Raw genomic sequence first — 22,808 nt, forward strand, 5'->3', positions numbered from 1 at the left:
CAAACCGTTTAATATCAAGGGAGTCAGAACCGAGACAGGTGGAAGAGGATGGCAGAATTTTGGGAGGTTTGATAAATCAATTACATTCAATTAATGTAGAAATTAAGGTACCAAAATTTTCCGGTGACGATAATGCAAATCCTAGAGAATTAATTAACAAAGACGTAGAACAAAGAATATTAGGAGTACATGGAGCATTCGAGGGAAGAGCGAAAATATGGTTAGATAGTAGAAGAATGCGATTTGAAACATATACAGAATTTAAAGAATTTTTCTTGAAGGAATATTGTTCAGATGCGATTAGAATATGAGAAAAAAGTCGGTGGTCGTCGCGTGGATATAGAGCGCATGAAAATAGTTTGCAGACTTATTACTTGAAATAAACGAAGTAGGCGCAATATTTTGAACCCAAATTAACTGAATGTGAGATGAACTGTAGTATAATTCAATAAATACCAATAGAAGTGTAAGAAATTTTAGTAGCGATAAATTTCTCAGACAACAATGTAGTTGAAATTGCACTCCGTTAAGTAGATTCAGCCCAAGAAGAAAGAGACAGAGAAAAGCGACAAAATTTTCAAACGAATAATAAAGAACAATCGTATTTAAAGGTGAAAGGAATTAATTATCAAAATAACGAAAGTCAGTACAAATATAATTTTCAGCGACAGTGAGGACAAACTAATATGCTATACTAAAATTAGAAGGCGGATGGAGCCAACTGTTGTTTACCAAATCCAAGTTACCCATCAGCGAATTATTACCCACAGAATAATACGAACAGCTTTCAAGCAAAAAGTCGAATATTATGGACTAAACCGAATATGAGTAGCATGGCAACAGCAATAGCTGATAATCGGGGTCTAAATTAAGAGAATTTTTCTGAAAGAATTCAAATCTAAAAGTAAAAAAAAATAAAATATATATATATATATATATATATAAATTTTACAACCTTTCATTCTGAAACCAGTTGATTAGAGGATTGCTTTGCTGTGTTTCATTTAAAAAAGTTTTTTTACAGTGAATACAGTATTTTTGTAATAGTGTGTTAGCCATGTACAGGATACAGTCACAAATTTTTGATTCCAAAGTTCACTAAAAACAATTACCTATCAACGCGATAATTTTAGACTAAATAGAAAAATCGATAGCAAAAATTCACACGCAATTTTGTTTTCATTTTTCCTTCACGTGCATAAGCTGATGCGAAATAAAAATTTTATTTTCGAATTTCCACATTTCTTTCTAGCTCGCGTATGCCTATTTAATTATTCACCTAAATACAAGTATAAAAGTACTGTGTAACATATCATTATATATCAAATTACTTTATACTGGATTGAAATTGTGCGTTATAACTTAAGGTACAAATTTGTCAGTCTCTTGGTCCCGTTATTAGTTTTTTCGAAGACCGTAGCTGTTCCATTCTGAAAGAAAAAGAAAAAAGAAATGAATTTCCAAAAAAGAGGAAGCCGTATAATTATTTTCTTTTTAAATAAACAAACTATAATCGAGGGTACACAATGAGTTCGCGTCTAATTACGTAAACAGGACGGCGTGATTAGAGTATCGCTTTGTTTGAACCGTCATTGCAGGATGTTCATTTTGTGAAATACATGTATACATAGGCTACTAAACATAGATATAGTCGTGGGGGCTATAATCAAATGAGTGATTACGGCAGCACCGTTGCTGCATGGCTGACGTGACACGAAACGATAATATCGCATTGTAATATTTACATTGTAGAGAAAATAGAGCTTCGTTAAAAGCAATCCAAAGAAATAATGTGGAACAATAACAATCCTCGGTTGACCGCAAGATTAAACCGTTTAATTCATAATTCGGAAAAACTCGAAACGTTTATGAGGAAATTTTGCATGTTTGTCAAGCATTTAAAACAGTGCTTATTTGACAGCTTTGTCCTAATCTTATTCGGAATCCGTCATGGCTCTGGGCGTAAATAAACGTTTGATTGCGAAATCAAATACTAGGTTCAATGACATTTACAGTTCCCTTTGCATGACTCACGAGGCAATGAACTCAACTACGAATTGTAACAAGATGAAAATATTGAATATTCAAAGACACTAGTGTTGCATTTTTTCAAACAATGGCTCAAGAAACTCGCAGTGACATGGCTGGAAATTATTTAATATACCGGTGGAATATATACTGTGATATACATTAGAATCCAAAGCTTAAACTACGTCTTGGAAAAGCAACTGTCAAGCTGTCGGTCAGATTGTAAGTTGAATCGTTGAACTGACATCAACTATCAACAATGGTCGAGAAAACTTCGTAAAATTCCAACTATCACAGTCCAATAATGTTCGAAATTTAAAAACATCACAATATTTCTATGCTCTAACTTGAAATGCTTATTGTTTGCAGAATTGGAGAATGATCGGAGCTCGCGTATCGGAGATTCAACGAGTCTGAAAGTTTGTTGACGACTGATGGTGATATTTAGATTTGGGACGAAGCGAGCTAACGACTAACTGGTCGTTGACTTCGACTGCGAATTCGGTGATCGTGACATTGACGATTCAACGACGAGTGGCTTGATACCAACCTTTCACCTTATCCTCATTCTCGATAATAACCGGGTACCAATCAGCGGATGTGTAGTCAATGGCGGGTAACTTGCCACCGTAGTTTTCTGGCAGGTGACTCGGGTCGAGGTGCTTGTGAAGCGAGGCCATTTTGCTACCGTGGAAGTACATCCTGGAGTTGAGCTTCTCCCGGATGAACGGCGTGAATATCTTCCAGACCATGTTGAAGATGAACGGTTGCTTGACTATGTGAACCTGGAAAAGGACCGCCGTCAGTTACGCTTTACAACGTCTCTCCGCACTTGGTACGGCTATTGGACTCGAGACTTTAGCCTGCATCGGCGACTCAAGAACGTGGGATGGAGACCGTTGACCCCGATGGTTCGGGGAAAACAGCCGGCTATGACTTGTCTGACCTCCTTTAGACGCAGCGGCATCGCGTCCTGGATGAAGGTGAGCAGTCGCATGCTGAACGTCGGCGACAACGCCAAGACCTGTTTCATCGTCAGCCCGTCGAAGTCCATTATCACCACAACACCTCGAACCTGAAGAAGACCAGGAAATAAATTGGGGTTCAGGTGCGGGTCGAAATTCCTAATGGCGAAAGTTCGGAGAAAGTATCGTACCGAATAGTCGGAATTCTCAATAGTCAAAATTTCGAATGGCCGAAACACCGTATATTCAAGATTTTGAATCGTAACAATATCAAACGGTGGAAATTGAAAACACCGAACGGTGTAAATTCAAAGCTAAAGCCACTCGGAACTTCGACTTGCATTCGTTAAAACAAAATCTGTCCATTGCATCGACTGGTTTGTTATCTTACGAAAAAATTCGGCTGTACATGTCGTTTTATAAATTATCGCTCTTTTGTGTAAGTAAGATATTGCTTTTGTATGTGGTCACTGATTGTAAGTGAAGGTTTAGATACCGATGAAAAATACAAACAGCATAATATACTTAAATTTCAAAGCGAGCGCAAATCTGCTGTGAATATATGGTTCATATACATAATTTATATTTCTCTTAATGACATAGCAGTGATAGTAGAGGTCATTATCACTTGCCAAATTTTGAAGAGATATCATTTCTGAGGAGAGTAGAACAAGTGTGAAATACGTTTTGTTGAGCTTATTGGTAAGACAGAAATTCTACCATTACCGTGATACAGATTACATTTTGATGTTAACGATAATTGTGTACCAAAGTGGGGTCTAAGAAAAAAAAAAAAAAACTTGCAAATGTATTCTACGTTGCGCAAATTTCAATATTCTCATGTCTAAAATTCATGAAATGAAAAGGCTGAATTGTCCGTATAATAATAACAATTGCACGCCACTGTACACCAGAATTGAGTCCAGACGTACGTAGTTTTATCGAGGTGCAAGGTGCAAGCTTAGAATCAATAGTTGATCACCCATCACTCATCAAGCGGATTACCATCAATAGCCTTACTGTATAAATTTCTGTACTTTGACTAGATCGTAAAGCCGTGTAACGGATAACAATGATGAAGAATGATTTAAGCATTTGCGAGAAGGAGAAGGTCATCCTGGTCCCTTCCCCCTTCAGTTTTTGATCATAAAAATCTCACCTGCGTCTCGGGCTCTCGCATGGCGGCCTCGTGGATGAGATAGAAGATTCTGAACAACTGATCGGCGCTGACCTTGGACGGGTCCCAGGACTTTCCGGCATTTACGAGGAGTACTCGCCTGCCCTTGTGGTCCCGGCCCTTCAGAACGTTGACGACGTTGCTCTCGATGAAGGCCGCCCTCTCGTCCTGAGGCATCAGGTTTTCCAGAAGAGCGGCGTTCTTCTCCTTGAACTCGGCGACTCTTTTCATTAGCGCGAAAGCGCTGTCCGGGTAAAATTTACACGGTCGAAGAAAAATGACAAGGAAATCGTCCTCCGTGTTGAAAAATAACGTTTTGTCACCTGCGGAAAGAGACGAAGTAGAAGAACATGGTGAGACGAGTAACTGGAAAAAATATGCTTGAGAAGCGGTTTGATCCAGTAGTCACATGTGATCCAGCTGCAATGTTTATGTTTATGTGACACTTATTTGCCGCGATATAGATCTGCAAAAACATTGTATGACACACAATCGCGCCTTTCATTGTCGCTTCGATACATAGTCCGTGATGTTTGTGCAACAGAGAAAGAGATACACGGACTGATTACAGCAACTCGGTACAAAGCTCATTTGGCTTTGCGGTATCAGTGTAGAGGTGCAGTAGGTAGATGTTTGGAGTTTGGAGCTGTCGCACAAGCTCGCATTGACAATGAGAAAAATCTTATGAATAAATATGCGGTGCACGTTGGCAGTAGTTAAATTTTTAGCATCGTTTTTTTCCCATCTTTCATCCGCCCCGCGTACCCAAGCATTCCGTTCGCATGACGATCGACCTTGCGCAGCATTCGTAAGCCATCGTGTTGCGAGTCATCGCAAAGTGCCTCGCATGTATCAAAACGGATCCAAATTAGGCTGAGGAACTCCAACGATGATTGTTTCCTCTTTCTCTCTCTCTCTCTTTCCTGAGCTCAGCATAATCCATTGTCTATCTGGTTTTGCCAAGATGATCAACAAAGAAAGAATGGCGCGAACTGTTTTGGAGTCGAGAGACTGTGCGTTCGTGGTGATAGTGGATCCAGCTCATTTAGTTGCATTCATTCCTCAAACAGGTTTGCGTATCGAAAACTAGAACGGGGTGGGAAAACACGATAACGCGGCTTATCTATTCTGAAGTTTGACCCTAAACGCTGTAGATGCTCCGAAGTTGCAGCCAGTTATTATCGCTCAAGCCGTACGGCCGCTTCTCAGGGTGAAATATTCGTTTCACGAACAGTCTGTATTCGAATATTTAGTCTTTTTGAAAGCTGTACCTCCGAATAGATATTCCTACTTTATTCGTCCACTCGTTTCCTTCTCTTTCCAACAATGATTGGGTTACTCAATTGAGCACATATGAAGTCAACAATCAATTATGCCTGAATTGCTGTTTTCCTGACTAGCCCAATTACTAGTTTTTGACATTGCAAGACTCTGGATTTCGTGCTGATATTATGCAACCGGATTTAAATACGACATGCACAATTATTCGCTTTGGGTATGTTCGTGGAGCGCCACTCCGTGATATGCTTATTACACACTTCTTTAATTTATCTTATCAGCGCAGTTCGATTATCAAAAATCCGTGAATGTCAACTCGGTGCACGGCTCACAATTTAGGTACACCTTTTCTTGTGCCCGAAATCACTAACAAATATACATATTTCACGAACCACGAGAATATTGCTTCTGGTAATGCGAAACTTTTATTAGTATACAATTTAACTAAGCTGCCTGCGCAATTCCAACGCGTCCGATCATATTCTGTTTTGTACATGCTGAAAGAAAACTGATCGTATTACTGTAAATTGATCCCCCCAATCTCAAACATTTCCTGGAATCGTTGTGCATTTCTTCAGGGTATAAATTAATTAGTAAAAGAATAAAAGTAAAAAGTAGAAGAAAGTTATTTTGATCGTGAACCTGAAGACATGGTTCAATGAATGCTCGCGCATTTACGTCTACCGGAGTTTCCACTTTCTGTCAAAACCACAAAGTTACTCTTCAGGGTAGAGAATGATCCACTAGCAAAGTCCCAAATCTGCCGGTAGGTAGAGACGATTCTACTTCAACTACAGTACAGTCTGATTGTTACGAAAACGAAATGATCCAGTCGCGAATTCCAACATATTAGGTTATCGATGGTCAACAGAAGGGTTTTTCAGGGTGAATAATGATTAAACATATAAAAATCAGGAACGGTTATCGATTGACTCAACTCTGATCGAAGCGATGGATTTTCAGAAATGAAACGGATCAACTCTTCGCGGTTCACAAAAAAGGGAAAAAATGGCGAAGACCTACCTTCAAGGAGCTTTCTGAGGGCTTCGATGCCATTCTTCTTGTTCTCCTCAGTCTCCCTGAGTTCGCTGAGAGCAAGTGCCTGCGTTTCCGGTCCAATGGGGTCCTCCTCGAGCCTGAACGCCATTGCTTAGTTTGGGGTTGGCGTGTCTTGACTGAGCGCCGCGTTAAGCCAAGGGTGAATTTCGAGTGATGCTCGCGTTGTGAGGAGCGCGATTTATCTGCGTTATGTCGAGGCGGTCGTCGAGTCTGACGCCTCTTCTTGTCCACCATCTCTCGCGATACAACGCGACTCTAATCTTTGACCAGTCAAAGTCCAATCCGGCCGTCGATGTGTAGGTATAACAGCCCCGTCAACTGCGATCATCCACGACTTCACCATCCCGGGATGACTACTGCTTCTAAACACGATTTATAGTCAAGCACCGATAAAGAACTCCAGCACCATTCGCCCCGAGTGGTACAATGATCAGTCTTCCTTCACTCTTTATGCCGACACTGCATTGCGATGACTGTGATGTCGTTCCCTGCTCACGGTCGCTAATGTCCAGGGAATTGTGACATGTGAGCTTCGTGCTCACTGCGAATCTAGAGTCCCATTTTCGTTGGACCCAGTGCACTCGGAAATTTCCATGACCCAAATTTGGGGAGCTAGAGTATCGGCGAACCTGTCATTGAACTTCATAGCAGACACATATTTACGTAACCTTCGTATGTGTGCGGATACGCGATTGTTTGAGTGCTCATATGTGGCACCGATAACGAGGATAAGACAAGGCACATCTGACCTGCCTGACTATGTATAGCTGGGTAAAAGCAAGAGTGAGAGAGGGATCGAGAGGAGGGCATGGACATTGATAAGAGCCGCTGACTCGTCGCCCAGTGACTTTCAACGATCAGCTTTTTATCACTTTCGTGTGTCCAAAGATCAGCAGCAACGCGGTTTGGATGATGACCCTGATCACTTTTTAGCCACGTTCTATTTATATCTTTAATAAAACAAATTCGGGGACTTGATAGACAAGGCGAATGAACCAGCGAATGAATGGCAAAAAAAGTAATTTAACCTAACCTAATCCAATCTCACTCAGCATCTCTATGCAGTATCAGCGTTTGGAGAAGCTGCCGTAATTGAAAAATTCAGGTGAATGTTAATGAGACCAAGAATTGAACTATCCCGAGAGTCCAGTGGAAATGCACTCATTATTTTTGTCACTGCTTTGAGCAGCGAACATAATCAGTGGTAATAAGCGTCGAAGCTGACCTTGACTTGCGTCTGCACAGCGCAGTTAGAGTCCAACAGAGGCAGGTGTTCTCACAGGTGTGCAAGTATTCCATCGAAGCATGATGCTGAAACCGATCGAATGGCATTTTGTATCAATCATGTGTTGGATATCAAAATAAACTGAATAGAGTGTATTGACCGAAGTCTCACTTTCGCAACTCGACACTTTTGGTACATGCTCTGCACTGAATACGACACTATTATTTGGCAATCAATCGTGATCTGAGATCTTGATCGACCCGCCTGCAAATCTTACTCAGATATGTGTAACTACCTATTTACACGTGTTAGATTAAGTTTACAATGTGATAATTTTAGGTTAGGAATCATATCACGTGTAATGAGTACTGGACGAGGTGCATATTGAATAGAAGCGATCTGAACAAACCTCTCAACTGTATAAAAAGTGTTCACCGATTAAAAAATACCCCCATTATCGAATGATCGTTCCTCGAATAAATCTTTCAATGCGATTCATGATATGACAAGCTAGGTGCAGTTTATTTGTTGGGATCTCCCAAATTTGGCTGTTATAGTATTTGAACGCAACTGGTCCTTTCGTCGTACATCAATATTTTTGAATGCTTGTATTCATGAACTTCCGCTATTCAGCTATGATTCAGTCGAAACACTTTTTCGCAATTTTTTGAGGATTTCACGATGAAATTTAAAGTTTTGAATCGTGTAGCATATGTTCGCGTTTTTGCATCGAATGCATGTGCAGGCCTTGGCGCTTTGGAATGCTATTGACTTGATACTTGAGTGAAACCGTTCAGCATGTTGAGTAAGATGGAAATTGTAATAACAGAACAAAACTGAAAGTCGTCAAGAAGACGTTGAAGGGATCATCCTACTGTAACGGGTAAAAATCGTTGATTTTCGCGATTCTTTCTTCGATTCTTCAAATACGCTAATCAGTCTGATTTTTTACATCAAATCAAAGCACTCGTGAAGAACAAAAAATAAATTTTTAAACGGTCATTTTATTTTTTTTTTTTTTCTACATTTCTATTAACGGTTTTCTAGTAACGTAGTTTTTCAAAACGGTGGATGCTCACAAAAGAAAAATTTCCAAGCTATCTGTTTTAAATTGGGGCACATCATTCTTCACGCCATTCTTCATCTTGACGTGGAAGCTTTTTTTTGTATATTTTTCATATTTTTTTAACGAAAAACTGTCGGCGAAGTAGACGAAATTCGATACTTTTTTTCAAACCTCTGCCATTTTATCAATTTTGATTAGAAAAAAATCTCCATAGCAATATAGCGACTTTCATCCTGATTAATAATCTTTTTACAAATGTTGTTTCAGATCATTTTTACGACCACCACCGTGTCCACCGTGGGGAGACCTTTTTTTACGAAGTCATTTTCAACGTTATGAAATAAGTTTTAATCGATAAATACAATTAAGGTTAAAAATTTATTCTCCATTCTTCATGAGTGTTTTCATTTGACATAAAAAAAAAATCAGATTAATTAGGATACTTTAATCATTGAAAAAAAATCGCGAAAATCAGCTATTTTTAAAGCCGTTGCACGAGGATGATCTCTTAAGGGGGTGCCCCGGTCGACTTCGACATTGATGTATATATCTCCAAATATCGAAGTCCACCCTCTTAAATGATCGATATAGATCTTATGACAAATTTTTTTACCTTGAAAATATATCTTAATGTCAAAAGGATGTCTTTAAAAAACGGATGACAAGCCATCATTCGGACGAATTTCAGTTTCGTACAGAGATCAGTGAGTACGTCCAATAGTATATATGCTCTAAGAGTTTCAATCGAAGAAAATACACACAAATTTGAAAACATTGAGTCGAGAGTAGAAACTTTGTCGGTAAGTACCAACAGTCGGTAAAAGTGAATGATCCATCGCCGGTCGGCGTTTGTCCAACGGTCGTCTTCTGTTTTTTGCGTGACGGTCGGGCGGAGTTGAGCATAGAGCAAAAGTAGATTCCGGTGTTTTAAAAACGTTGAACCGAACGGACGGCGTCTCTGATCAAGCCGCCAAAGGGTTCGTCAATGCAGCGTTCCGACAAAAGATGTCGCAACTCAAGGCCGACTGAGTCAAGTCTTGTTGTGCATCGCGCGTGGCGTTTGCGTCGTTGAAATATAACCACGATATAACGTGTCGTCGGCCGGTTTTAAGGCTTCTGTGTGACTCGAGTCTGAAACGGAGTCAAAAAGTTCGCCGTACAGCTTTCGGGGTAATAATCGAAACGGCGCTGCTGACCAGTCGTGGGCACATGTATGTGGCTTGCTGGTGGCTGTCTGGAGCGACGGAGCAGGTTGAACGAAACCGCCTTTCAAGGCCTGCAGTTCGATTTGAGTAAGACACCCGGCAATGGCGGCACCTCAGTTCATCGCGACGGACTCTATCGACGGCGTATGGCCCTTCCTTCAGAGCGTAAGTGTCACCTACGTCATCCGAAACGCCATTTTCCCACGAGGTATTCAGGAGCTTGATCATCCTCCGGCTTCTACAGATGAAAGGGAACGCCTTTCTGCTTCTCTAGCTTTGACTCTCTGGCTTTTCAAGCCAATCCGTCAGTCCTGCATCTGTTTGTTGTTCGCCGTTTCAGAGCTTTTCCTATCACTCGGAATCTTCTTTTTTCCTCTCTGTCCCTCGGACGTATTCAATCAAGATTCCGTATTTTGGGAAAGACGTCCTTTTCATTAAAAAAAACGTTGAGGTTGTTGTTTTGTTAGAATGTAAACACGTTTTGGCAACGCAACTGTGATGTACTTGAGGGGGTGCCCGGGTTGATTTCGCTGTTGTCGTATATGTCTTCAAACATCTAATTGTAAGTCCACGTATCTCAACGCGAAAAAGGGTCATTCAAATCTCTGTGGCCATAAATCCTCTAATTTTTCTACACCGTCGAATGCTCTGGTATTGAAACACTAGGGGACCCGCAAATGAAATTTTCATCCAAAATCACGTAAAAAAAAAAAAAATCAGCGGTTTTGTAGAATTTCACTTACGGGTTCCTTTAATCACTTAAGACACTCCAAAAAGTCACCTCACAAGTTCCAAATCAATTTTTCTATGATCCGCGTCCACGGGGTTTCAGCAGTATCGATTATGGTTAATTACTGAGTCATCGCCGATCATTAAGTCGATTATCAGGAACTAAAAATGTCGGGTAGCAATGCAACAAAGAATCATGCTGACGCTGATTTTTGTGCACTTACGAATGAAGAACTAATAGTGCAATTATCAGTGTGCAGAAAGATATAATGTTCAGCCAATTTTCAGAAGGCTCTCATAATACGAAGTTGGTCTTGTCTTGATTGTTTCGACCTGGAAGCTATATTTGACGAAGCAGTTCCTACAAAGACTTAATTGATTTTCTGCCCAAAATAGATGATAACTTTTTCACAAAAAACCATTCAACTGCAGTTGCAATGTCGTCATTTCTCATTGCGTTCGATTCCAGTCATTCAATTACTTGTACACTATCAAATAACGATGCGTATCAAGTGTCTGACAGTCCGTTTGTGTATTTATTTTACGATTACGCTTCTCTCGCGCCCACGGCTATCTTGGATTGATCAACAAGGCTACCACCGCATTGCGATGTCGCTAAACAACAAAATTGTAAACAATGATGAACAACAATAGCCCGTTGGACTATTTACAGTTTAGGGTCTTCTCTACTATACCTGAAACTTTTCGATATTTGAAAGTCATACAACAACAAGGCATTCTTTTTTGGAAAAAAAAAAAATGTTTTCAAATCCACCGTCGTATCCTCATTGTGCCGTAAATGTACTACGAAGAATGCTTTTAACCTGAGTGAGTGTATGCTGGGCATATACAAGGTGATGATAGTTCATCCTCAAAGGTTAAAATTAGCAATTGGAATGACCGGCGGGAGCCGGCAGCCTTACACCGTCGAAGCGGTGGTTAATTATTCATCCACAGTGAAAAACGCGTCTCTGTTTTATCGCTTCTTCTTGCCCTCAGTGCCCTGCATACAATTTATACCGATACTCTTATTTTTCTCTATCTCCCGCTCTTAAAATTTGCATCGCAGTATTTTGTATCAGGTGCAAAATTGAAACACTTGCTTGCATACGCATGCATTCATACAAAGTCTCTTTATATTCGTTTAAATAACCAGACGATAACCAGACGCGAGTCTGCAGAAGCTCGTTAGTCATTTTTATTCCAGATTATTTTTTAATTCTTACGTATCTCGGTACAAAAATAAACTGTGAATTTTATTTTTCTACAAAGTTAATACTTGAGAACAAAAAACAAATGGCCGTGAAAATTTCGTCATATTCGTCAATAACTTCTGAGCTCAACGATGAAAGTAATAAAAAATCTATCGATGGACGAAATTCTGGTTTTTGATGATACTTCGAGAAAGAGCATCGGAATTATACGAAAAAAAGGAGGCAAAGTGAGAGGTGGAAACATGAAACAAGGAACAAATTTTGCATTCTTATTAGTTAAGTTTTCTTTCCCGACGATTGTTGCAGATCGAATGGCGGGATCCGTGGCTAGCGATCCTCCTGACATTTCACGTAGCAGTAACAACGACCGCTCTGATGACCAGAAATCATGCAAATTTTCAAATACTTCTGTTCCTCATATTGCGTAAGATGATGCAAAAACAAAATAAAATGTTTAAAAAATTATACGTTCACCATTGTTTTTCGTGATATTAATTAATTCCTCTAACATTAATCTTTATCTTATTACAGTTCTCCTTGTTTATTTTTCCGAAAGTATTAACGAGGCTGCTGCCACGAATTGGATGTGAGTATAAAATTCAATATTACTTCACAAATAATCACTTCGTCATCGAATAGTGGTTAAAGTTAACTTAACGTTGGCTTCGTTTGTTTGTTTTAATTGTAATCCAACCGCAATATTTATTTTCCGATTCAGACATTTGTTTTCCTTACTTTTGTTTATCAGAAATGTTTAAAGGTAACGTCTAAAATATATAACAAGGTTGGCATAAATGACAGAATCATTTTGATCTACTTGATTGCGATATTTTTTAGCAACTTTTCAATTTCTTCGAATGATCATCATTCTCGCTACTGACCCTTTTTTTTTGTTTTCTCAATGAAGGGTATTCTCAAGACAACAATACTTTGACTCCAAGGGTCTTTTCATTTCCATTGTATTCTCCATTCCAATACTGATGAACTGCATGATTATGATAGTAAGTACTGCACAGTTCTATATTTGTAAACAATCCCACCGTCATCCTTGAATTGACGGACACTTTCATCCAATTAGAGAAATGTTGAAAATTTGATTCGCGAATTAAACAATATAAATAACAGTTATTTTTGTGCTATCAGGCTAGTTGGTTGTATCAATCCAGCCAGTTGATGACGAGGCTAACAAGAGCTCAGCTGAGGGAGCGTACAAGAAATCGTCTTGGCGACGGTGATTCGACAAACACGAACGGTAAATCAACGCGACAGAAACAGGAGTAATGAGCGCAAGAAAAATCTAGTCAGATATGATGCATAACTGTATGAGAGATAAAAAGGAAGATAAAGGAAGTCAACGCCTATCTACATCGAGAAATGGTACGATACGATATGACGACGATTATATTCTCTGACGAGAATGAAGATAGGTACTGTACGTGATAATTATCTATGCATACTGATGATAATTACTGTAAAATATAGAAGACGAACGATGTGTGCGCGTGTGTGTATTATATATTGATAATTTTTTGCGGGTGAGAAAGGAAGAGTGAGAGAAATTTCGAATCAGGTGAAGAAGAATGAATCTTTGCGTCTGCACGTGTCGCGATCATGAATTAAATTTTCAACACACAAACTAATGCTTACTTATAGTCGCGTTTCAATTTCTTTCTTCGCTTTTTACGGAAGGAAATTAACAAAAATAGAATAATAATATTAAGGCGAAAAAGTAAATACAGTGACATCACAACGGATTGAATATATCCTGCAACCTAGTTGATCATTTGAAAATAGAAACACAGTAATGATAGCTGAAACGTTAATGACGGCCTAGCGAGTCATCCAGCTTGCAAGTTTTGTCCGAGCGTTCGCTTGATCACGAGCGTGATTCTTCGATATTAAGTCGTTCTTGGTTTGCCTAGTTCTGGTAGAGTTTGGTGAATTCGGAATAAACAGGCAAATCGAAAGACGTATTAGTGATTTCTCTGAATACTGTCTTTCCTGCGAAGTTGTTACGCGATTTAATTTGACTCGTTATAACGCGTCGATTAATTAATTATGTTTAATTAAGCGCGTTAATATTTCACGTTCACGTGTACAATTTATAAGCTTTGCATATTTGTAAGTTTGGACGAAAATGCTTAATATCGTTAACGGATTGAATGCTTGTCATTTCGTTTTCATCTTCGCTTATAATATTTTATACGCATTATAAAAATAATTACAAATCATCTGCATAATAAATTATCTGCACATACATTCCCGTGACTTATATAATACGATATGAGATCAAAGTTCTTTTTATTTGTTCTGTAGAAAATTTGGATTTGTTTCTGTGAGAGAATGGACTTAGTTGATGTTTGTCTGTGCTGATTGTTTCTCGTGTATGATTGTTTGTTACGAAGAAAAATGAATAAACCAATAGACGGACAGAAGTATTTTCACTGAACTCTATTACGGAGTTTAAGGTGGTACTCTTTATTTTATCAAAAGGTTTGCGCGAATGTGTAAAGGGGGGAATGTACTTATGTATACATATGTATATTTATACTAATAGATCACGTGTGATAATAAATACGATACGACCTACCTATAATGTATTTGTCGCTACAATATTTGTATAATGTGATTGTATTAGGAGTGGATGATCGATGTGGTGATTTAGACGATCTCGCGATAATATTTGGAAACACGGAAGAATTAAAAAAAATTGTATTTGTATCAACAATCCCATTTCCCTTAATTTCTTTTGTTTTATTTGTTACTACGATTACTAGTGTAATATTATATTATGTATTGTAAATTTACTCATCACGCATTTTCTTGCCTTGCCTTGACAACAGTAAACCATCCGACTGCAATCATAAAGATCTATTTGTATTTAATATGATACATATGTCACTGCTATTGTTATAAGCCTTACAAAATTATGTAACAAAATATTTGTAATAACCCGTATTAGGTATTAAAAATGTGCCAGATATAAATTTGTAGACATTTCTTTCTTATCAATCGCATCCTGGTCACCTTTAGCTATTGTTTTCTGTTCGTCTCAGTGAGACAAGATGAAGCACAAGTGACTAAATGATTTCGCATTGATTTTATTATTTTTGGTGTTATTATTATTTTTATATACCATTTGAACGGCATAATAATACTATAGTCTATGTCACAAATAAAATTGACATTCAAATAATAAAAAAAAAAATTCCACACCTCTCTGAATAATGAACGATATTCATTCCGTGAGACTTGATTGCTGAAATACAACTTTTAATAATTTTTAGCTACATCGATCAGATAATTCTTCTCTATCATTCGAGAAAACTCCTTACCAACTGTAAATAAGTACCGATGGTGGATTCAATGCGTAACATTCTTGTACGTAAGATGGCAACTGTACGTAAGATAGAATGCGACTTGACCAAATAGTAAACAATTTTACTTAAAATTTTGATAATTAATAACATAATTGTAATTGTTGCGATTACTTTGAAATAATTTAAAAATCTAGAAAACCGAATTGCGTTTTATTTTTTTTTCAATTCACTCGTTCAAGTTATCGGGGAAATCAATTCATCGGATTGTTGGTAACGGCGGTATTTTTTTTGCTTCGTTATTGAATGGGACAAAAAATCTGTTCTACGATCAAATCAACGCTTCTCAATACATTACAATAAGTACATTTTTTACAAGCTTCTATCACACTTGTATCAATCCACACATATTTCAGAATATCGGCGCGATTGAGTCAACCGAGTCTCATTTTTCCTGTTTTTCACTCCAGTAAAAAAAAAACAAAAAAATTACTTATAAGAAGTAACCAACAACAAACAAAAATAACGAAACAACAATCAATCCGATCTGAATTTCGTAGTTTACAGACAATTTACATGTACATGTGAAAACTGACATGAAACGTTAGCGTACTGTGGTGTACGGTTTTTCACTTATCGATATTCTATTTACTTTTTCCTTCTTACGTTTTGTTACGCTGGTTTCTTTCTCTCTTTTGTATCTTTGCTTTTACAAAGTCACCGTTGCCTCGAAGATTTACGACGTTAGCCCAGCGCGCTTTAAGTCACGAAAATAAACTTGGCATCATCAATAAGCGTGCAGCCCCGATGCGGCAAGCGTCGCGACGACTTGACTTGGCTCTGCAACCCTCGCCAGCAAACCTGCAACGGAGATAGGAATTTGGGGGTTGCGCATATCCATGTTTGCAACGTACGTACATACGCGGGTATACGTATATAAATAGAGCAGGGAATCTTCCATACATGGAAGAGTAAAGACAAGAAGAGAAAAGGCGAAAAACGGAGACAAGAAATAAATACCGCATTCAGAACAAACTTATCCCTCCCCCTCATCCACGTTTCGCTTTTCTGAATCCTGTTTATTCCACATTTCAGGTAATCCCATCGTCTCAGTGTTCGAAAGAAAAATAAAACAAAAGAACGAACTCGACACGAATATTTTTCACTGCTCGTTGAATTTTACATAGATTTTGTCGGAAATATATAACGATGTAAAAAATATACTCGGAGTTTTTTCATTTTTCCCTTTCGTCTGATATTCCGACCGCAATTGGCTTCTTTTTTAAATTTAAATTAGTGATTGAACGATCATTGCCACGAAGTAATTTGTAAATCTATCTGGCTTTTTTCTTCGTTCGTATATAATCGAACCTTTTCCTCCGGTCAAACATAAATGAGTTAGTTGGTTAATTCTACATCAAACGGTCGCCTGACCGAAAAGAAAATAAAAAAGGAACGAGTATATTTGAATCAACAAATTTTAATTATTTGAACAGTCATTAGCCGTAATTAAGTTGGTCGCGTTCAAAATAATTATCAAAGTCGAACCGCAAGCACATATAACAGATTAAAGTGAATTCATTTGACCGTAATTAATATTTATTGTAAACGATTTTAACCGTGAACAAACTTTATTCAGTACCAAAAAAAAAAATACGTACGTGGTTGAAGCTAAGTGAACTACGTAAATGGAATTACTTATTCTATAATTCACAAACTTTTTTTCAGCATTTTTTTTCCGAAGTGTATAGAACATGGTTATACATATAATACGTAGATTTATGTGAGTCGCGGAGCGGCATTTGCGGTTCCGCTGTATATAGTTATAAACCGCGAGTTCTCACCTCCGCGCATAAGCCCCGCGGTATAATAATGGAGATCTCATTGAGATTCAAGATGTGAAAAGTTTTTCGGCATTTCGCTCCCACATATAGCTATGCGCAAATATGTATATATACATATATATTTACCAACAGACTATACGCGTACGCATATTATACACAGCGTTTGAAATTCTTTCAAGGCAGGCGTATAGTTGCACATGCGTTCGTATCAATGTATGCCTGTATCAAGAGACGAGGTATACGGGCCTCCAAATGTAGCTTACATCAATAGCAATAATAATAATAATCATACATTCATTTACACATGCATGCATGTACAGAGTGTTTCCGAGTAAATCCCGCCGTATGTTGGATTGCCTACCGCTGAGGGTGACAAATATCGGTAAAACAGACCTACCGAATTACCATTATTACTTCAGTCAAGTCAATTCGTATGTTCAGTTTAACGTGACTCCGGAAGGCGATAACCGATCGCTTTAGCATAGGTTACAAAGAAGAAAACAACTTCTTGGCCAAACCCATACATTTTGGCAGCACGCGCAGTCCTGGGTTATTCGCGAGGACTTTATAAGCGCTACTTACCGACCGATAACACTCGTACCGATATTTCTTCTCCTACGTGGTAGGCAACCCAACATACTGCGGCCTTCACTCGGAAACAACCTGTATGGACACCCAGGGCGCAATATAAGGGAAAGTGAGCAGAGCTGGTGTTCTTTTCTTTTAGTCCTTTTTCGTCTTTTTCATCATGAATAGGCAGAATAACGTCGAAAACGAAGGCAAGGAATATAAAATGAAAAAAAAACGACGGAAGAAAAATGCAAGGAAAAAAGGAAATGGCAGCGTGACCGCGTGACACCAGCGACTCACACTCGCAAGATCCAGAAACACGTTGACGAATAGGTTAGACGTGACAAGAGGATCCCCGTATTTCGCAATAACGCCATCCGCCTCGCTATTCGCCTCTCTTTTAGCTCTGCCGGCTGTACATGCATACATATTATGGGAGAGACTTCGCTTCCCGCGAGAGACCCCAAATTCCCCAAATTTTTACATTACTGAGCGCTTTTTCACTTTCTTCCTTTACTTTTTCACTTTTTTTTTTCCTATCTTGTTTGCCGTCACTGCACGATTCTCGTTTTTTTCAGCTTCCTCCCTAATTCCTGCGTCTTGGCTTCGGTTCTTCTTTTGTGTGATATTTGTAGCATTAAATTAAGCAGGTATTGTAGGAACTGCACAACCTGAAAACATAATATCATCAATCCTCTTGTGAAGAAATATTTTTCACCACATTGAAATACGCATGTATTATTTAAATTTTATTTCAAAGTACAATAATCTCTGAATTTATTCTGTTTAATCTGACTTTATACTTACAATTTTATAAATGAATTGAGGCGGATTTTACACAAAGTTGTTTATAGGTGTCTTCACAGAAAGAATTGTAATATAGTATACAGAATCTTGTGCAAGAAAGTTGGAATTAATATTATTACATTGATTGGAAATCAATCATTGACAAGGTCAATTAGTAATCAGATATTAAGTCGCTGTGTAATTATCATCACCTTCTGTGCGCTAATACCTGAAGCATATTCACAAAAGGTCTCTTAAAACGTTCAAATTACGTGAACAAGATTTGATTGGAGTTTGCGAAAAATTATCGTAAGAAATGTATAAAGAAATTTTCATTATTCACCCACTTAAATAGCCAGGGAAGAGAGAGGCTTAAAAACACGTGAGAAAAGTTGACTCGTAGACATTTCCGTGTCTTGTTTATTAAAAAAAAAGGACAAAAATTCTCTTCGTCTCGTCACTTTTTCTTACAAATTATTGTCTGAAGACAGCTTTATCGCGATGAGACATTGGACGTAACCCTGTCATCGTTGGTGTAAAGATAGATGAACACGATGCATGTATACATACCTATATACGCCCACTGTAACATTGCATAATATATCCAGCGTAGGTGGAAAGATATGCTATATATATCACGGTAGCCTAATCTGGGTAAGATAATCAGTAAAACGTCCGTCGCAGCCAATTGTCGTACTGCATGAGGAGTTTGACATCGTTCATCGAACTGCACGGACTGAACGAAGACCGACAGGGACAGGGTGCCGATATCAGGTGAGTGATAAAATTTATCTCGCGAATATACGCGACGAAAGTCATGCACGCTGTTGTTTTCAACACTGAAAACAATTCCGGCTCATTGACGCTCGGATTCGCCGATTGCCGAAAGCTATAGTGTAGGACAATAACGAAACGAGACAAAAGGTGAACAGAATTGAGAGGAAAAATAATGGCGGGGCGAACGATTAGAGCGTCTGATTGTAATGCGTCGTCGACGAGGAAACCGAGGTACACGCTTGGATTAAAGTTCGCGTTCTTGAGAGACTCGCAGAATCATCGAACCCATTCGATTTGCTCTATATTTTTAAACTCACTCATCAATGTGACCAGTCATTGAATCAGAGATCCGGCAGAGCCCTGTCCAGTTATCTAATATTCGGTCGGCTCGCGGTGATAATTCTAATTATCGATAACGCGGTTTAGTCGCGGTCGCCACCACAGGCAATATCAGATACTGTTTCCTTTGTGCTTTGTCAACTGTAACGATATAATAAACCGTCAATTCGCCTTTCTCTTTATGGGCATAATTATTTAGATCCGAGCCATCCAGACCCACGCATCGTAATGAGCATCAGAAAATTACCCGACGATTTGAACGCCATCGCTAAGAATGAACTCGGCGAGGATGAAGCGAAAATTGAAGAACACATCGAGATTATTACGGAATGGCTCAAAAAACAACCGCACATCAATGCTAGAGAAGGTAGGAATCGTTATCATTTTTTGTACCCTGATTCGGTAGTCCAGCACCCTTGGAAATCCGGTGACATGGTACACAAGTTCAAAAGTTTTCGTAAGCTCGTCACCGTGTCCTTGACCATGAACTGTACGAAGGTCAAAGATTTCGCAGAATCATTGTGGCCGAAAAAGTTTGTAAATAAAAATCGATTTGGCAGGACTCTGGTTTTACACTGGTCTTACTTGATGGTCAATTTAGCTCATACAGCTTTTGTATTGTTCAATATAAATACTCAGTAAGAGTAGGTAAGTTCTGACGGCTGCTTTGCCCCCGAAACTGAGCAGATAACATTATTGCTACCATTCTGATTTTGTATTCTGGTATCCAGATTCATAAGATTTCACAAGCTCATCGTCATTTCCTCGGCCATTAGTCGTAAGTGTATACCAGAATAATTTTTACTACTTTCTCTTTGGTGAGCCAGATCCGCAATGGATAGCGGCATTTTTGAGGGGCTGCAAGCACAGTCTGGAAGTAACGAAGCAGAAGCTCGAGGCTTATTACACGATAAGGACCCACCTGCCCGAATTGTTTGCCGATAGAGACCCGAAGGGGGCGAAAATCAACGAGCTCCTTGACCTAGGGTGGGTGACCATTTTTATCAAGTCGTCTTGTCAACTCCAGACCTCGTCGATTCTCTTCACTTTACCATTACGCCAGTAAGCCTAGAGTTTTTAGTATGCACACAGTCAACTGTTCACCGATTATTTTCAGAATTTACCTTCCGCTACCGGCGACTAAGGACCCGACTAGTCCCAGGATAATCCTGCTTCGCGGAGGATGCTACGATCCCAGCAAATACAATTTCCTCGACATAATGCGGGTCAACTACATGGTGATGGACCTGATGCTCATGGAGGATGACAGGTGGGTTTTTCAGAATCAATTTTGGCCCCGAAGGAAAGATACTTTTGTCAAGGCTTCACCTGGTCGATATATAATATCCTCCGACATCTTTTTCGACAGGTCATTAATCGCTGGGCAGCAGACAATCCTCGATTTGACCGGCAGCAAATTCGAACACGTCGGTCAGTTCACTCCGGCAACCGTTAAGAAGGCGGTGACTTGTTTCCAGGTGAACAGTTCATTATTTTAAGGAAAACGTTCAGAGATAGATTTTCCCTTTGGTATTCGACCCTTTACCGGTAATGAAACTGTGCTTGCTACACGAATCTATCTAAATTTAAATTGCTTGGTCTGTTCGTAAGATGGTGGAAGGAGTTACTTCCGGTAGATTCTAATCATTATGTGTTGCGATTCTTGAAAGGAAAGTCCGTTTCATTTCTGTGTTTGAGACTAATCTGAAATGGAAACCACACTTGACTTTAACCTGGCGATGTAAAATCAGTTGAATAATCACTTCCACTTCCATGTAAACGAATTCTTTGTCATCGGGCTAGGAATGTTAAATTTTTTTAAAGCACCGATAAATTCGTATTCATGTTACTATGTTTCATTGACCAGGACGCTTACCCTCTAAGGACGAAGAGTATGCATTTTATCAACCTCCCACCAAGCTTCGACATGGTTTTTAACATCTTCAAGCTGTTTCTGAAGGAGAAGCTGAAGAACCGAGTAAGTAATTCCATTTCTCAAGGACTGTGCTCGAAATCAATTGTCAGTAAACTTCTTGGAGCAACTTTCGGGTTTACTTCAAGCTCTGGACGAGTTTGTTTAAAGTCTTCTAAGTTGGGTCAAAGTTTGGAATTTTGACCGTTCGGTACAATGGTATGTCTGAACTTTGACCCCCACCTTACAAGTCGCTTTTCTGACCTATCCATCTCCGATCTTGACTGTGTCCAGATTCTGATACACAGTGACCAGAACACCCTCTACGAGCATATCCCGAAGGAAATTTTGCCGTCTGATCTAAACGGAAACGGGCCCTCGATCGCGGAACTGACAGGTGAGAATTAATCTCCAGTACTGTCCGCATCATCTTTTCGCTTCTAGTAAACTTGGTTATCACTTTCCAACAGCTGAATGGAAGCAAAAGGTGCTGGACAAACGAGACTGGTTCCTGGAGGATGCTCAATTCTGCATCGACGAATCGAAGCGAGCTGGGAAGCCGGTTTCGGGAGCCGATCTCTTCGGGGTGGACGGCAGCTTCAAAAAGCTTAGCATCGATTAGTCCTCCTCAAGTTCTTCGACTTCTACAGAGCAGAAGACGTTGTTACGTATGAAATTGATAACAAGAACAACAAGTGTACGCGAAATCCCTTGCAAAAGATTATCTTCAGCAAGCTGGCGATGTTTGTATGTATATTTCTTTTTAAACTACTTCGACCAGAACCGTTCGTCATTTTTTCTTCTCTCCGACTCCCGTTCTCCCTAATTTATTTCGCGAAGAAGAGACTCGGTCGCTGTCTTTTGCCAAGTTTTTTTTTCTCCCTCTCCTCCGTTTTGTCTACTTTTAGGGCCTGCGGTTTGCGCCGGCAATATAAAGAAAGAGGTGAAATTGAAAAGCGCTTACGACTGAAGAGAAGGAGAGATCTCCGGAGCCCCGAAGAGCATAACCGTAAATAACGCGGAGCTCCCGGAATATGAGCCCTTGCACGAAGCTCCTTTTTGCGCGGCGGTACTTTTTTCGAAGGGTGAAAGGGGGGAGGAAGGGGGATCGGGGGTGGGGGGGAGACGAGGATGCGGACGGATAGGGTTGCCGCATTTCGGCCACGTGCCGCGCCACCCTTACAGGGTCCGACCAAACCGAGCCGACATTGCGATCCGCGCCGTTTTACGTTAACGTTTTCGATTTAGGTGTATCGATGCCAATATTGCGGCAAAACGCGACAGTCGTTTCGCCCGGAATCGTTTCACTCGGTCCCG

At 39.4% G+C, this 22,808-nt stretch overlaps 3 protein-coding genes across 4 annotated transcripts; 2 read left to right on the forward strand and 1 right to left on the reverse strand.

Moving 5' to 3' along the window:
- Positions 1–634: 634 nt before the first annotated feature.
- Positions 635–6,993, reverse strand: LOC124305494 (retinaldehyde-binding protein 1). Its single transcript, XM_046765021.1, has 5 exons — positions 6,472–6,993; positions 4,153–4,493; positions 2,975–3,103; positions 2,579–2,813; positions 635–1,430 (listed from the first exon to the last, which is right to left on the reverse strand). Exons 1-5 carry the CDS (start codon positions 6,593–6,595, stop codon positions 1,399–1,401), a joined length of 861 nt encoding a protein of 286 aa, XP_046620977.1. The 5' UTR covers positions 6,596–6,993; the 3' UTR covers positions 635–1,398.
- Positions 6,994–9,826: 2,833 nt separating this feature from the next.
- On the forward strand, positions 9,827–14,933 carry LOC124305496 (transmembrane protein 18). Its single transcript, XM_046765023.1, has 5 exons — positions 9,827–10,168; positions 12,253–12,370; positions 12,478–12,532; positions 12,854–12,947; positions 13,090–14,933. The coding sequence occupies exons 1-5, from the start codon at positions 10,106–10,108 to the stop codon at positions 13,225–13,227; spliced, it is 468 nt and encodes a 155-aa protein (XP_046620979.1). The 5' UTR covers positions 9,827–10,105; the 3' UTR covers positions 13,228–14,933.
- A 4,194-nt stretch (positions 14,934–19,127) lies between these two features.
- Positions 19,128–22,274, forward strand: LOC124305491 (retinol-binding protein pinta-like). Of its 2 annotated transcripts, none has more exons than XM_046765015.1 (8): positions 19,128–19,237; positions 19,779–19,946; positions 20,407–20,566; positions 20,697–20,849; positions 20,949–21,057; positions 21,447–21,557; positions 21,786–21,888; positions 21,962–22,274. In XM_046765015.1, the coding sequence occupies exons 2-8, from the start codon at positions 19,808–19,810 to the stop codon at positions 22,111–22,113; spliced, it is 927 nt and encodes a 308-aa protein (XP_046620971.1). In that variant the 5' UTR covers positions 19,128–19,237; positions 19,779–19,807; the 3' UTR covers positions 22,114–22,274. The 2 variants fall into 2 exon arrangements, with proteins under 2 accessions (XP_046620971.1, XP_046620970.1); XM_046765014.1 differs by having other exon boundaries at positions 19,149–19,237; positions 19,765–19,946.
- The last annotated feature ends 534 nt before the right edge of the window (positions 22,275–22,808 follow it).

This window comes from Neodiprion virginianus, chromosome 5 (assembly GCF_021901495.1).
Source record: "Neodiprion virginianus isolate iyNeoVirg1 chromosome 5, iyNeoVirg1.1, whole genome shotgun sequence".
Classification (NCBI taxonomy): Eukaryota; Metazoa; Arthropoda; class Insecta; order Hymenoptera; family Diprionidae; genus Neodiprion; species Neodiprion virginianus.

Bases quoted from the DNA above. Each gene is read 5' to 3' on its own strand.
- LOC124305494 (XM_046765021.1), bottom strand. From the start codon at position 6,595: ATGGCGTTCAGGCTCGAGGAGGACCCCATTGGACCGGAAACGCAGGCA. The intron at 3,104-4,152 runs GTGAGATTTTTA...GGTCTTCTTCAG, and splicing joins TGCGAGAGCCCGAGACGCAG to GTTCGAGGTGTTGTGGTGAT. The intron at 1,431-2,578 runs GTTGGTATCAAG...TTTTTCTTTCAG, and splicing joins GAATGAGGATAAGGTGAAAG to AATGGAACAGCTACGGTCTT.
- LOC124305496 (XM_046765023.1), top strand. From the start codon at position 10,106: ATGGCGGCACCTCAGTTCATCGCGACGGACTCTATCGACGGCGTATGG. The intron at 10,169-12,252 runs GTAAGTGTCACC...CGATTGTTGCAG, and splicing joins TATGGCCCTTCCTTCAGAGC to ATCGAATGGCGGGATCCGTG. The intron at 12,533-12,853 runs GTGAGTATAAAA...TTCTCAATGAAG, and splicing joins GCTGCTGCCACGAATTGGAT to GGTATTCTCAAGACAACAAT.
- LOC124305491 (XM_046765014.1), top strand. From the start codon at position 19,164: ATGAGGAGTTTGACATCGTTCATCGAACTGCACGGACTGAACGAAGAC. The intron at 19,947-20,406 runs GTAGGAATCGTT...TTGGTGAGCCAG, and splicing joins GCACATCAATGCTAGAGAAG to ATCCGCAATGGATAGCGGCA. The intron at 21,889-21,961 runs GTGAGAATTAAT...ACTTTCCAACAG, and splicing joins CTCGATCGCGGAACTGACAG to CTGAATGGAAGCAAAAGGTG.